This window comes from Brachycentrus maculatus, unplaced genomic scaffold (assembly GCF_059751285.1).
Source record: "Brachycentrus maculatus isolate JH-2025_06_01 unplaced genomic scaffold, ASM5975128v1 h1tg000046l, whole genome shotgun sequence".
NCBI classification, from domain to species: domain Eukaryota; kingdom Metazoa; phylum Arthropoda; class Insecta; order Trichoptera; family Brachycentridae; genus Brachycentrus; species Brachycentrus maculatus.
The window spans coordinates 888,757-901,793 of NW_028280800.1; the positions used below are offsets into that span (position 1 = coordinate 888,757).

The 13,037-nt window shown below is 31.0% G+C and overlaps 2 protein-coding genes across 3 annotated transcripts; one reads left to right on the plus strand and one right to left on the minus strand.

Moving 5' to 3' along the window:
- The first annotated feature begins 37 nt into the window (after window positions 1–37).
- Window positions 38–7,008, plus strand: Nubpl (NUBP iron-sulfur cluster assembly factor, mitochondrial). Of its 2 annotated transcripts, none has more exons than XM_088277563.1 (5): window positions 38–254; window positions 2,196–2,352; window positions 2,558–2,723; window positions 4,082–4,266; window positions 5,693–7,008. In XM_088277563.1, the coding sequence occupies exons 1-5, from the start codon at window positions 195–197 to the stop codon at window positions 6,055–6,057; spliced, it is 933 nt and encodes a 310-aa protein (XP_088133689.1). In that variant the 5' UTR covers window positions 38–194; the 3' UTR covers window positions 6,058–7,008. The 2 variants fall into 2 exon arrangements, with proteins under 2 accessions (XP_088133689.1, XP_088133690.1); XM_088277564.1 differs by lacking the exon at window positions 38–254 and adding an exon at window positions 529–549.
- Window positions 7,009–10,475: 3,467 nt separating this feature from the next.
- On the minus strand, window positions 10,476–12,875 carry LOC148312279 (uncharacterized). Its single transcript, XM_088277566.1, has 3 exons — window positions 12,751–12,875; window positions 12,439–12,668; window positions 10,476–11,483 (listed from the first exon to the last, which is right to left on the minus strand). The coding sequence occupies exons 1-3, from the start codon at window positions 12,820–12,822 to the stop codon at window positions 11,354–11,356; spliced, it is 432 nt and encodes a 143-aa protein (XP_088133692.1). The 5' UTR covers window positions 12,823–12,875; the 3' UTR covers window positions 10,476–11,353.
- Between the last annotated feature and the right edge of the window lie 162 nt (window positions 12,876–13,037).

Below are 13,037 nucleotides of genomic sequence, written 5' to 3' on the forward strand. Positions count from 1 at the left end.
AAGTTCTTACTTTTTGAAATTGTTTATTACCATAAACATCGTCGGTCAATTTTGACACTGACAATTGGCAGTCGGCAAGTTTTGATTTTTTATTTACTTGTTTTATTTCGAGGGTTCAGTTACTGTTGATAGGCTCGGGAACGTTTGAGCAGTTGGTTATAAATATTAAGTTTATTACTCAACCGTATTTTGTCATGGAAGTGTTAAAACAAAGAACTTTTAAAGTTTTAAAAATTTGGAATCACATGAGACAGGTTATTAATCTTTTCCTAGCTTTCATTCCATTGGAGATATTTTCATAATTTATTGTTTGTCACGGACTACTTCTTGCAATAAAGTGCGATTACATTTTTGCAGCATGATAATAAACATCTAAGTCAAATAACGAAATAGCATTGTTCAAAGTTCAGTACATAACTGGAATGTTTTATCTGGTTTGCTCTATTTATCAACCCAATATTTTGTACTTAATTCATACTATGAAAAAATAATATTAACTAAATTAAATTCATAAGTTTTTTTATTTATTGTTTCGGCATTCACTTCGTGGTAAGACATGATTAAATTATAAATAAAACACTTATTTTTTTACCATTCATTCATTCACACCCTTATCCGCACCCCAATGGTGCATAGGGCACTGCATCATATAAACGCAGTGTTATCTTGATCGTTAACACTAGAAGGAAAGGTGATCAGCCCTCGGCTTCAGGTACCAGTCCAGGGTAATATTGAATTAATATGAGAGTGAAAAAATCACTTATATTTATTAGACCCCCCCTCTGGGAATCGAACCCGGGACCTCCAGAACGGTTGCCGAACGCGCTGACCATTACACTATAGAGGCGGACATTTTTTTTCACTTGAGTATTATATTTAAACGACTACTTTCCGAAGCTACAGATGCTTCCATCTAAGGGTTTGAATATAAACTCTTAAGTCATGAAAATATAATACCCCAGTGGTAAAAAATAATTGTTTTCTTTATAATGTATTATTTACTGTACACATTCACAATCATTTTTAAGATATGTAAACTGAACTAACTGACTAACTAACCATCACGCCGCTTCTCCGCAGGGGTAGGTAGAGAGAATCGAACGCCACACCACTCTGTCTTTGCAAAAAAAAAAAATTCGCCTCTTCCATATTCATTGCAACTCCTCATACATACCCAACGATTATTACGACTCCTGACCCGGCCACTTTCAAGTATTTGACATACTTGATTGTACTAAGTTTTCCTCGGTCTTCCTCTGCTTCCTTTTCCAACTACATTCGCCTCATAAATTTTTTTAACTGTTCTTTCCTCACTCATATGTTTCACATGTCCAAACCATCTCAACACACCTTTCTTAATTTTATCGATAATGATAATGCCTTGCATTCTTTTCTTATTTCATCGTTCGAACATCTATCAAACATCGTTTTGCCACACAATCGTCTGAGGGATCGTATATAAAACCTGTACATAATAGGCGAGGAGAATTTTCTTAGAAAACTAGTAAATATGTAAATATTTTTTAAATTTAAAAATGACACGCACCGAATGTGTTAATATACATGTGAATAATATTCAATATCTTTGAAGAGATAAAAATAGTCCTGATGTTTGAAGTTTATTTTGTTCTCAGGATATAATAATTTTCTTTATGAATTTGTCAAATACACTATGACCTCACTTTGCGTCGTAGATACGTTCCAAAATATCGCATGGCAAATTTAAATTTACAAAATGGGAAATTACCTTTTAGAAAATTTAAAAATGTTTCTCTGAATAATAATAAAAAACGACGCACAGTGAAGATGAGTCTTAATTCAGTAACAACGAAACTTCGAAAAAACGTAAAGTGAAACGACGCAAAGCGAGGTCTCAGTGTAATGTATATTACCTTCTTTGTTCTATTTTGTCCTCGGTAGTGAGTATTTTTGCCTAGAATTTTCACTCATGAATTACATGAAATTATAGTAACTTTAAACATAAAGAGTAAATCCACTCACAAGTAGTCATAGGCTATGAAACCTAAAAAGTTAAAGCCTGAGTAGGGTCATGATAAACAGTGTTACATAAGCCGTAGCTAGATTTCAGAGTCACTTGGACGTTAGGTAATTTTAAACAAAATTTAAAAATAATCCTCGGTTTATTGTGCCAACATTTCATATGATATATTTACTGAAATCATCATTTATTGCAGGCTTCAAATGTCTCAAGTAACAAAGCTGATCACTTGGCTAAAAGGCGGGCGGAGATTATGGCCAAGGGATTGCCGAAGAAGATACCTCTTCCCGGAGTTAAGCACATTCTGATCGTTGCATCTGGAAAAGGAGGTGTTGGAAAAACAACCACTGCTGGTAGATACTCATTTATCTTTAACTCTTACTGGTCCAATGTCGAATCTCATTCGACATTGATTTTTAGCTGAGGTTTCACTATATTTACTTTTTAAGTATGTACTTTTGAGATACGAAGAAAAATAAACTACCAAATAGAAATGGGATTGGTTTGTTCCACTGTGTTTAATAATATAAAAATCTCTCCTTTGTTTTCTTTTTCCAGTAAATCTGGCATGTGCTATGAAGGCCGTTGAACCGACTAAAGAAATAGGATTGCTGGATGCCGATGTGTTTGGTCCTTCCGTTCCTCTTATGATGAATCTCAGCGGAGAGCCCATGTTGAATAATGATAATCTGATGGAACCTCTTCTAAACTATGGAGTCAAATGGTAAGATATTTATCGATTAATATAACTAGTGGCGGGACTCTTCTGATATCATCAATTGCGAAAGACTGTCCAGGGCGGGGTTAGTTGTCCATATTAAAAATCACCATTTTGAAATTTATAAATATATATATATATATATATATATATATATATATATATATATATATATATATATATATATTTTTTTTTTTTTTTTGATGTTTTACACGATTTTCACACAATGAAGGTTTGATAGTCCCAAGATCAACAATAAATATGGGAGTCGAACACTGCAATATATCTTTCCGAACATTTTTTGTTTGTTGCCGACGGATGTTAGAGGTCAAAAAAAATATGGAACAAAGGCAAAATAAAGGAATGGGTAAATGATCAAGAGTTAATTTTATGAAAATTGTAAAATGTTTATATTCTTAATTTTTTTTTTTTTTTTTGTGTGTATATTAGGTTAAAATCTTTCCAAGTAATAAAAATGTATTAAAAAAGAAATCCACCGACAAGACACACAAGGTGGCTTGGTGGGTCTCTGCAAAAAAAAAGTTCTAAATATGTAAAATTGTAATTTATTAAATGTATACAATTTATGTTACTAAAAAAATCAAATAAAAATGTCTAATAACATTTTACTTATCACCATTTTGCTTTCTTGACAGCCCCATCTGTTGAACGTAACAGCAACACACATAATCTACACATCGTTCATGAGGAAGATCTGATTGATAGACACAGCTGTCACTTTATTCGTTTTCGATTGCATTGTTGTTACATAGATTTTTAATATTTTCATTGCCTCACAAGTACTGGGAAAAGAAACAAACAAGAAATTTGCATTTTCTATTTCCTTTTTTCTCCATTTAAACACTAAGCCACAACAACGCATGGCATGGATATATCTAGTTTATTTTAATACCCTCAGGTTCAATATTTAGTTTTTATTTTCGCCATATTAATGTGGCTAGAATTTCTTGATAGTCACAAATATTTTCATCCAACAATTTTATGTCGTGGGTATTCTGGCAAAAAAGGTTAACTCTAAAATCCCTGTTTGAATAATCCCTGTTATTTAAAGCTTTTAGCCTGAATAAAATACCCGCTATTAAACTTAAAGTTGAATAGTGGGTATTTTAGCGAATTTACTTGTAAAACTACATAAATTGTATATTTCAAACCACTTAGTGTATTTTGGCGTTTATAGAAAAACTTAAGTACTTAAATATTGCATCATTAAGTAAAAATTGCATTTTTTCTAATTTGTTAACGTTTTTTGCAAGTACACCCACAATATATGACTGCAAATCGTTACGTCTTGACTTAGTGCTTTGACTTAGTGCTGAATTACTGCAATAATCTTTATATTTCAGCATGTCAATGGGTTTGTTGGTGTCTGGCGAGGGTGCTGTGGTCTGGCGGGGGCTCATGGTGATGCAGGCCCTGGACAGGCTGACCCGGCAGGTGGCGTGGGGCCCTCTGGACTGTCTGGTTGTTGACACACCGCCCGGAACAGGAGACACACATCTCTCTCTAGCGCAGAACCTTCCCATCAGCGGTAAGACAATGTATACCTAGTGCTTATCTATCATATTTTAAGTTTTTATTTATCACGTATCTTATATCGTGGATGTACTGGCAAAAAACCTTAACTCGAAAATATGCAATTTTGACTTAACGATGCAGTATTCTAAAGTTTTCACCATTCTATAAACTGGCAAAATACACTAAGTACTTCGAAATGTCATATTTATGTGGTTTTCAAAGTAAATTCAACTTCAAGTTCAATAGCGGGTATTTTATTCAGGCTAAAAGCTTTAAATAACAGGGATTATTCAAACAAAGATTTTAGAGTTAACGTTTTTTGCCAGTATTCCCACGATATATAGCGGTTACATTGTAAGTATATACTTCGTTGAAAAGAATTGGTTCGTCTTTTATACCTTAACACATTGTTGTCAGGTGATTTTTTCATCAACCACGACTCTAATTATGCTCGAACAGTCTGCTGCCCGACACTCAGTATACTAATCACAAGTAACCACAAACCCAATTCCGATCTGTATAATGTTTTTTTGGTGTCTCTCACTCTCTACCAAATAAGCAAATAGAACGCTTTTAAGCGTCTCCCGCTCTCTACCAACAGTATGTAAGCATTTCCTGCCCACAATGTGTTAAGTACACAAAATGTGTCAAAATGATTGACTCATTTCCATATACAGTAGATTCCCAACAAGGAATTTCAGAGCCACCTCAAATTGAGTTTAAATATCTTTTAAATATTGTACAGTAAAAGATTCTGTGTTATTTTATACAAACATTGTTTTTTACATTTTTTGATATCTCAGCATAGATGAAGAAGAATATGGATTTTTTAAATCTAAGTTTTACTAGCTAAATACTGCTATTTCGTCAAATATATTTATCGAAATACGTGTCACAATAGATTTTATGAAATAGTGATATTTACCAAGTAAAACTTAAATTAAAAATGGATAGATTTTGTCACAAGGTGCATTGTTGAAAATATGCACATTTAATTCTTATGATGAGTATTATTTGTATTCCTTAACCTGTTAACAGGGCGTTCCGCTGTCTAATTACGCAACTTGTAACAGGCGCGGATACTGATTCACTCCGTGTCTTAAATTCATGTCGAGACATGTATGGATGACTAATACCTCTGTTGTTGGAAAAATATACGTCCCGCCCCTTCCAGGGCGCAACATATATTTCAAGGATGTATTCATATGTCCTACCCGTACCCAATATTGTTTACGTTTGACGTATTTATATGTCCCGCCCGGTTAACAGGTTAAGCTTCCTTTAAGGAAAACAGTGTTTAAAATTAAATTTATCTTTTTATTTTTTTTTATTTAACTGCGCTATATTTAAATGATATAAAAATAATTATAAGTGGTAGATAAGTAAAAGGAGTCAGAAAATCATTTTTCCATGTCACTGAATATTAACACAACTTACAGGAGCTATTGTAGTGACTACTCCTCAACTAGCTGCCATCCAAGTTTCCAGGAGAGGAGCCACCATGTTGGAGAAATTGAACATCCCCATATTCGGGATAGTGGAAAACATGGCGCACTCCACTTGCGCCAACTGCGGCAGCATCAACCATATTTTCGGCGAAAACACGCAGAACCTCGCACAGCAATTGGAGATACCCGTCTTAGAGAGCTTCGAGCTCCATCACAAAGTGTCTGAATCCACGGCCATTGGGAAGCCGGCGGTTTTAAGTGACCCAACTAGCGATTTTTCAATGAAATATAAAAACCTGGCTAGGAAAGTATTTGAATATTTGAAAAAGGATCATAATTTGACTGAACAGGTTTAAAATATTTTATGTAGAACATCAATTTTGGAGAGTGGCAATTTTCTCAATAGGTAATTAAATAAGGCAAAAATTAACAATTTCATCATAAAAAACCGTTATTACGTATTCAACACATTTAATACTGGTACACGAAATTCTCTCAATAGGTAATTGAACAAATCTTTATTAAATAAGGCAAAAATGTACAATTTCAGCATAAAAAACCGTTATTACGTATTCAACATATTTAAAACTGATACATGAAATTCTCTCAATAGGTAATTAAACAAATCTTAATTAAATAAGGCACAAATTTACAATTATTCGTAAAAAACAGTTATATTACATATTCTCCATATTTAAAACTGGTACATGGTAGGAGTTTCCAAGTAACATAACCTAATATAAGTACAGGAATGAAACCCCAAGTGCCTTAGCCATTCCTATCATCCTCCTTTTCCTTTCCGATATCCCATATCACACTAAGCTCCTTCACTTACATAATCCATATCTCACAAAATATATTACACTTCTAGATCTGAGATGTGAAGCGAGACTGATCCCTTGCCTTCATATAATTAACTATCAAGTTAAAACTGATATAATGCGGTGCCCTATGCACCATCTGGGTGTAGGAGCGCCAAAGAATAAGAATTCAAATCTCTTTATGATGTATTTTTTTACAAATCCATATAAACATAAATAACACATCACTCTGTAAGTCTCCGGTCTGACACATAGATATATGTAATACATAGTATGTTTGTCTTGCCATATATGTGTGAAAAATTATCTGCCTACCCGAGACTTGAACCTGGAACCTTCGGATGTCACGTGTCCTTATCTACCAATTAAGTGATACAAGTTTTTCATATAATTCTAATAATTTCTTCTTTTAATAAATTGTAGTACGTGAAATGTTATCATTTTCAACAATTGCTTTATTTGAAATTGAATATTTAAAAAAAAAAAGATAAATATATTTAATTATTTTAAGAAATCATATATAACAGATTGATGCATATTCTTAAGGATTGTTCTCTCAAAATATGTATCACAAAATATGGATGAAAATCTTTTTTTTTTCTTCTAATGGTCACCAACCAAACTATCTAACGATTAACATATAGAAAACTTTGTGTGTTTCTATATTTCTCCTCCAATGGATAATTTATTTTTACATGTATATTCCAAACAATGACAGAACTGAGGTATGAGGGTTTAAAATTGAATGTCGCCAAAATATCCAATGACAAGAATTGATTGTCATATTGACCCCTATTCGTTAAGTCAGTGTTCCGCAAAGTGTGTGCCGCGGCACACTGGTGTACCGTGGTGATTAGTTGGTGTGCCGCAGAAAAAAGTCTAGTTTTGTGAAGATAACACAGCTTTATCAACAATTGCTACAAATTTTGATCGCCTGTCCTCAGTTAAACAGAACCACATTTCGCGTTTAACACAATATGTTATACATATATGTTTTTGCATTATATTACTTTTAATAATAAATCAATACATATTAACCTTCCCCTCCCGGTGATAATGTATTTACTAGAACTGGACTTTTCAAATGAGAATATCAATATAAAACATAATAGATACGGACTCAGAATTTTTGTATTCATCGGTAATATAATTATGTATGACATGAAAGTATTACAATATAAAGTTATTCATTTTCAGCGACGGAAATAAATGATTGCTTAAAAAATCGGGAATAAAAACACCGATACACATATATTTCTGTGCGCGTGTGGCATGCTTGTAAGTATTCGTGCATGTCGCATGTCGTATGTCATAACGTGTTTAAACCACATTCTCACATGGTGTACAAAATACATATCACCGGAGCGCGCAGAAGTTTTTAGCATCGTAAGGAAAGGGTTAAATAAACTTTAGTTTTTTTATTTGGTGTGTGCACCTTTAAAATTTCTTGATTTGGCAGGTGTACCTTGAACAGAAAAAGTTTGCGAAACACTGCATTAAGTAATATTTGATCAATGGCCGTTGTAATGGAGTATTTATTATTATTTTTAAATTTAATATTTACGTGATAAATACCACCCATGGAATGAATTGCCTGATCAATTAATGAAATAATTATTTTACAAACAATATATGGTATGTATCGCATTTTAGCCCTCTTTTTTGTATATCTCAAATTTGTCTCGGAGGATTTATAACCTTAGTGTAATTTTATATTATATGTTATTATAAATAAATTTATATATAGCTGCATTATTTTTTTTGAAAGATGGATCTGAGTATTTCTTTATATATTAAATTATCACAAACACCTATTTAGAATTATCACTTATTTTTCAGTTTAAAATGCAATTTAAAACGGCTTGAATTTCTTTTTTTTTTTAAGTATAATATTTTAAGTAACTGGAATATTGTTCGTTTAAAATTATAATATTATAGTGTAATTCTTTCTTATATTTTGAATCTTGATCATTTTAGGTATTCATAAAGAATAAAAAAAATAAAATTGATAAAAAATGTAAGTGAAAAACAATGTCCATCATAAATCTGGAAAAAAATTAATAATTTGGACAGAGAAAATAAATGCTATTGTGTGCTTATTATCCTTTTTGGGTTATTAAGCTGTTGCGCTATACATACTTCTATTTGCCGACATCACGAGGGCTATTATTGAGCATATGGGAGTTTAGAAACACAACTTTGAAAAAATGCAGAAAAATATTTAAAAACATGAATAGCCATCAAAAACTAAAATAAACTAAAATGTATATACTATTCATTCATGAAGTGTGGAATTTCTACATAATTGACTTTGTCAACTGTGTCTTTGCATCCACAAGTTATTTCTTGTAATTTAGGAAGGTAAAACAACAATTCTGGTATGGTAAAATTTTTAAAAAATAATGAAATTAGAAACTAAACTTCAAATATGTATAAGAATTTTGTTTTAAAAAAATAAAGGAAGGTGAAGATGTATATATGGTAACAGCTGATATAGCAAAGATAATAATTTTAAATTGCTATATCTGTTAAGCGATAACACCACTTTTGTAACATATTTCTTACATTACCAATTATATGGTATAAATGGATCTTATTATTATGTTTAAATTATGCTGTTAATGGCACAGTCAATCGGAATGAAATAAGACTGAAATATCTTAAGAGTTAACTTGCTATATATGAATGTTATAAATGCATTTGAGGGTACGAGTGGATGAAGGATTCACATTTACAGTTTGATGACGTGTAGAATAAAAGTTTTGTTTTATTTATTGATTTGGCATGAACTTTGTGGAATAAGATGATTTCAATTTTAAAATAAGACACTTGTATAAGACAAGACCACTTTTTTGTGTCTGTTGATATACATACCTATAAACATGACTAATTTTGAGAACTATGCATGTTCCCATCAACATGTTTAAATGCTGTAATTTCAACTGTTGATGAGAAAATCTGTAGTTCTTAATACTAGTGCTGTTTACCAAACTCAGAAGAGTCATCTTATGCAAGTGTTCTATTTTTATATTATTTTTTTGTTTGCAAACAGAATATAGTGACATAACTTCTGTAAAAAAGTTTCATTGGTAAAAGTCAAATGTTTAATAGGACTGTATGAAAATAAGCTTATAATTTTTTTATAAATTTTATCCTCATCCACTCCTTCATTTAAATAGTTTACGTAATAAAAAAAATGTTTACCTTTTTGTTGATAAGACTTCTACACTTCTGGTATATTTTTCTTTTCATTTCTTTTAAATGTTTATTTTCTCATTATTGTAGATTTTGTAAAAATTTTGACATTTTTATTTTAAAACAATGTATATAATGAATATTTGATCACTTGAAATGGATAAAATAATAATAAAACATGGCCACTGCCAAGCATAGGGAATGACTTTAAATTCTTCCAAGTACCAATTTTAATAAAGGAAAAGTATAATTTTGACCATAAAGTTTAATTCTAATCCGCAAGAATGGCAAGGTAGCTCATTATGTATGTAGGCTTAATCCGCAGCCAAGTGGTAAAAAAGTTCCGTCTGGTAAATCAATTTACAAAAAAACTTTTGTTAATATTAAATTAGTTCTCTTAGTTACATTTTTCTCTGCTCAAATATTTTGTTAAGTTCACAAATAGACTTTATGTATACCTTTTATCTCGTATGATAGTTTAAACTCAATTTTTAATGTAAGTTCTTTCGTCTTTAAAAAGAAAATGATATATTTTTACAAGTTGCTATTAAGTATACATTAAAATATCATGTTAAGAGTTTGTTTATATTGTAGAATGATTTATTTTACTTTTGAGTACCTACCTATAATTTTATGATAAATAATTATGCAATTAATAAATAAAATATTTACAAGAAAATTTGTTTTATTACTTGTTTGAAATTAGGAAAGTTGGAAGCCCCAGGTTCAATTCCCGGCGGAGGGTAAAAATAACTACATTTTATTGATTTTTCACTAAAACATTTATTTTAATATCACCCTGAACTGGTACCTATAGTGCAGGATTGATCACCTTGCCTTCATGTAAATAACAATATTGAAAATAATCAAGATAACACCGCATCAAGATGATGCAGTGCCCCACCATTAGTTGCAGATATGAATTTAAGTAATACCGTTTAGTGTTACGCTAACCATTCCGATCAATACTAACGATCGAGGCCTTGAAAATAAAAAGAAGTTGCCATTAATGGATTTGAGACCCAAACAATAGTTTATTGAAAAGATAAAAGGTTTTAAATCTCAAACATATGTCGCTCATTCCTTTCAAGAACGTCATATATCAAAAATCGTCAATTTTCAGCTGTGCATGTTTTCAGAATGCCCAGAAAATGTACTTTATCACAGCAAAAGCGGCATATTTTTAACTTAATATTTACCCGCTACAGGGCAGAAAATCTTGTTTTTGCATTTTGAAGAAAAGGTATTGTTTAATTATTTCTTTAAATAAACTAAATATTTTTCAAATGGAGAAAAAACCTTCAGGTTAAACCTAAAAAATCTGTTGCACAGTAAAAAGGTCAATAAGTGGCTTGATATTTATTTTTAATACATTGTATTATATTTTTAAACTTTAAAAACGTTCTCCTGAAAAATCAAGTTTTTTGATTTATGACGTTCTTGAAAGGAGTGAGCGATATATGTCGAAGTTACAAGTTTACAAGGCCATTTACAAAATTATCAAACATTGAAATGAACTTGTAAATAAATTTCATAAATTGACTTGGTCACTTTTTCCAGTATCCTTATAATATATAATTATAACTAAATAATTGTAATATGTATCTATGGTTCAAATGCAAATTGTAGAGATTTGTTAAACTTTGGTGTAGGTGTCCTGGATATCTTTTCTTTTGTGAGTTCCATCGCAAAATGGCCTATTTTTTGTTTGTTTGCAATTACACAGCCAGTATTCTTTAGTTTCTTCAACCATAAATCTTATCGGTCTGAAAACACAAAGAAAAAAAATTAAATACTTTAAATTATAATTTCGTTATTTTTGTAGGTTAACCATGTTAACCTTAATCGCAAAATGAGAAATGGATATTACTTATCGGGAATATTATATATTGTCTTCTCGCATTAAAACTGTGTAATCTCAAAACTTACTAAGTTTACAGGAGAGCGTTTTAAAGGTTCAATGTGCAATATTTTTAACAATAATGATATTTTCAACATTTATTTTTTGCTGGTTACATTATCTCTCTTTCAAAGCATTATATAGTAGCCGAAACGTAGGTCAGAAAAATATTGTTTTAAGTTTTAATACTTTTCTAGATAAAATGTTGCTTGATTAAATTTGAACATGAATATTTAATTTATTAAATTTAAGGGAAAAAAAATCATATTTTTCGCAGTAAAACAATAATATTTTATGAAATATTAATTTCTTTCAGTACAATTATGAAATTATTATATTAAATATATTTTTTTAAATATTTACTTATTTCAACAAACTAATATTCTAAATATAAGTTTGCTGAACTATGCTCTTTTGTCAATATTTAAGAGAAGCATACTGGTGATACCAAACGTTGCGAGTGTTTTTGCCTAGAATTTTCACTCATGAATTACATGAAATTAAAGTAACTTTAAACATAAAGAGTAAATCCACTCACAAGTAGGCATAGGCTATGAAACTTTTAAAGTTGAAGCCTGAGTAGGGACATGATAAACGGTGTTGCATAAGCCGTAGCTAGATTTCAGAGTCACTTGGACGTTAGGTAATTCAAAAAAAAAAAGATACCAAACGTTTCCGCATATTAACTCATTTTTTAATATTTTTGGAAATTGTACTCTTTCATTTTGCCGTCGTAATTTTCAGGATAGTTTAGTATTCTAGGGTTAATTTCAGCATTGCATTTAATCGACAAAATCTTTTTACACATCAATCTTAATTACCTCAGCTTTATTTTCAGAAATATGTCTTTGTGTGTCCCATCACAAATTGGTTGACTATGGGACCTACCACACAAGCACCACGAGTATTGTTTTCCGGCTTCCAACCGAAGCTTAAACGGCTTTTTGTCGTATATTACTCCATTATCCACTTGAGCGTTAGCAGAAAATATTTCCTTCAAGGGATTTGTAGGAATTTTCGGACCTGATTTCGAACCTGTGCTGTAATTTGTCTAAAAAAAACATAACCTCATAAATAAAATTATTTTAAAAAAAATGGATAATATGAGAAAGTTATTTTTAAAATTTATTTACGTGTTGCAAAGTTGTAATGCGAGCAAAGTTTTTTTGAGTAATGTTTAAACTAAAGCGCTTCAAGGAAATCATTTCAAAATAAACTTAGGCAAAGACAGGCGAGACGATAATCTAAAAATGACATTAATTTGTACCTATGTACTAAAATGTCATTTTGAACATTGGATTACAGATGGGAAATATCTATGGAATGTAGGTCCAAGATTGAAATGTATTTTAGGTGGGTTTTTTTAAAATTATTACTTATTGGAATCATTGTGATTTCTTGATTGGGAGAAATCTTGTGG

Excerpts from the sequence above, each read along its gene's own strand:
- Nubpl (XM_088277563.1), top strand. The coding sequence starts at position 195 with ATGGAAGTGTTAAAACAAAGAACTTTTAAAGTTTTAAAAATTTGGAAT. Across the intron at positions 255-2,195 it reads TTTGGAATCACATGAGACAG|GCTTCAAATGTCTCAAGTAA; the intron begins GTTATTAATCTT and ends CATTTATTGCAG. Across the intron at positions 2,724-4,081 it reads CTAAACTATGGAGTCAAATG|CATGTCAATGGGTTTGTTGG; the intron begins GTAAGATATTTA and ends TTTATATTTCAG.
- LOC148312279 (XM_088277566.1), bottom strand. The coding sequence starts at position 12,822 with ATGATTTCCTTGAAGCGCTTTAGTTTAAACATTACTCAAAAAAACTTT. Across the intron at positions 12,669-12,750 it reads GCATTACAACTTTGCAACAC|ACAAATTACAGCACAGGTTC; the intron begins GTAAATAAATTT and ends TGTTTTTTTTAG. Across the intron at positions 11,484-12,438 it reads TTTCTGAAAATAAAGCTGAG|ACCGATAAGATTTATGGTTG; the intron begins GTAATTAAGATT and ends TTGTGTTTTCAG.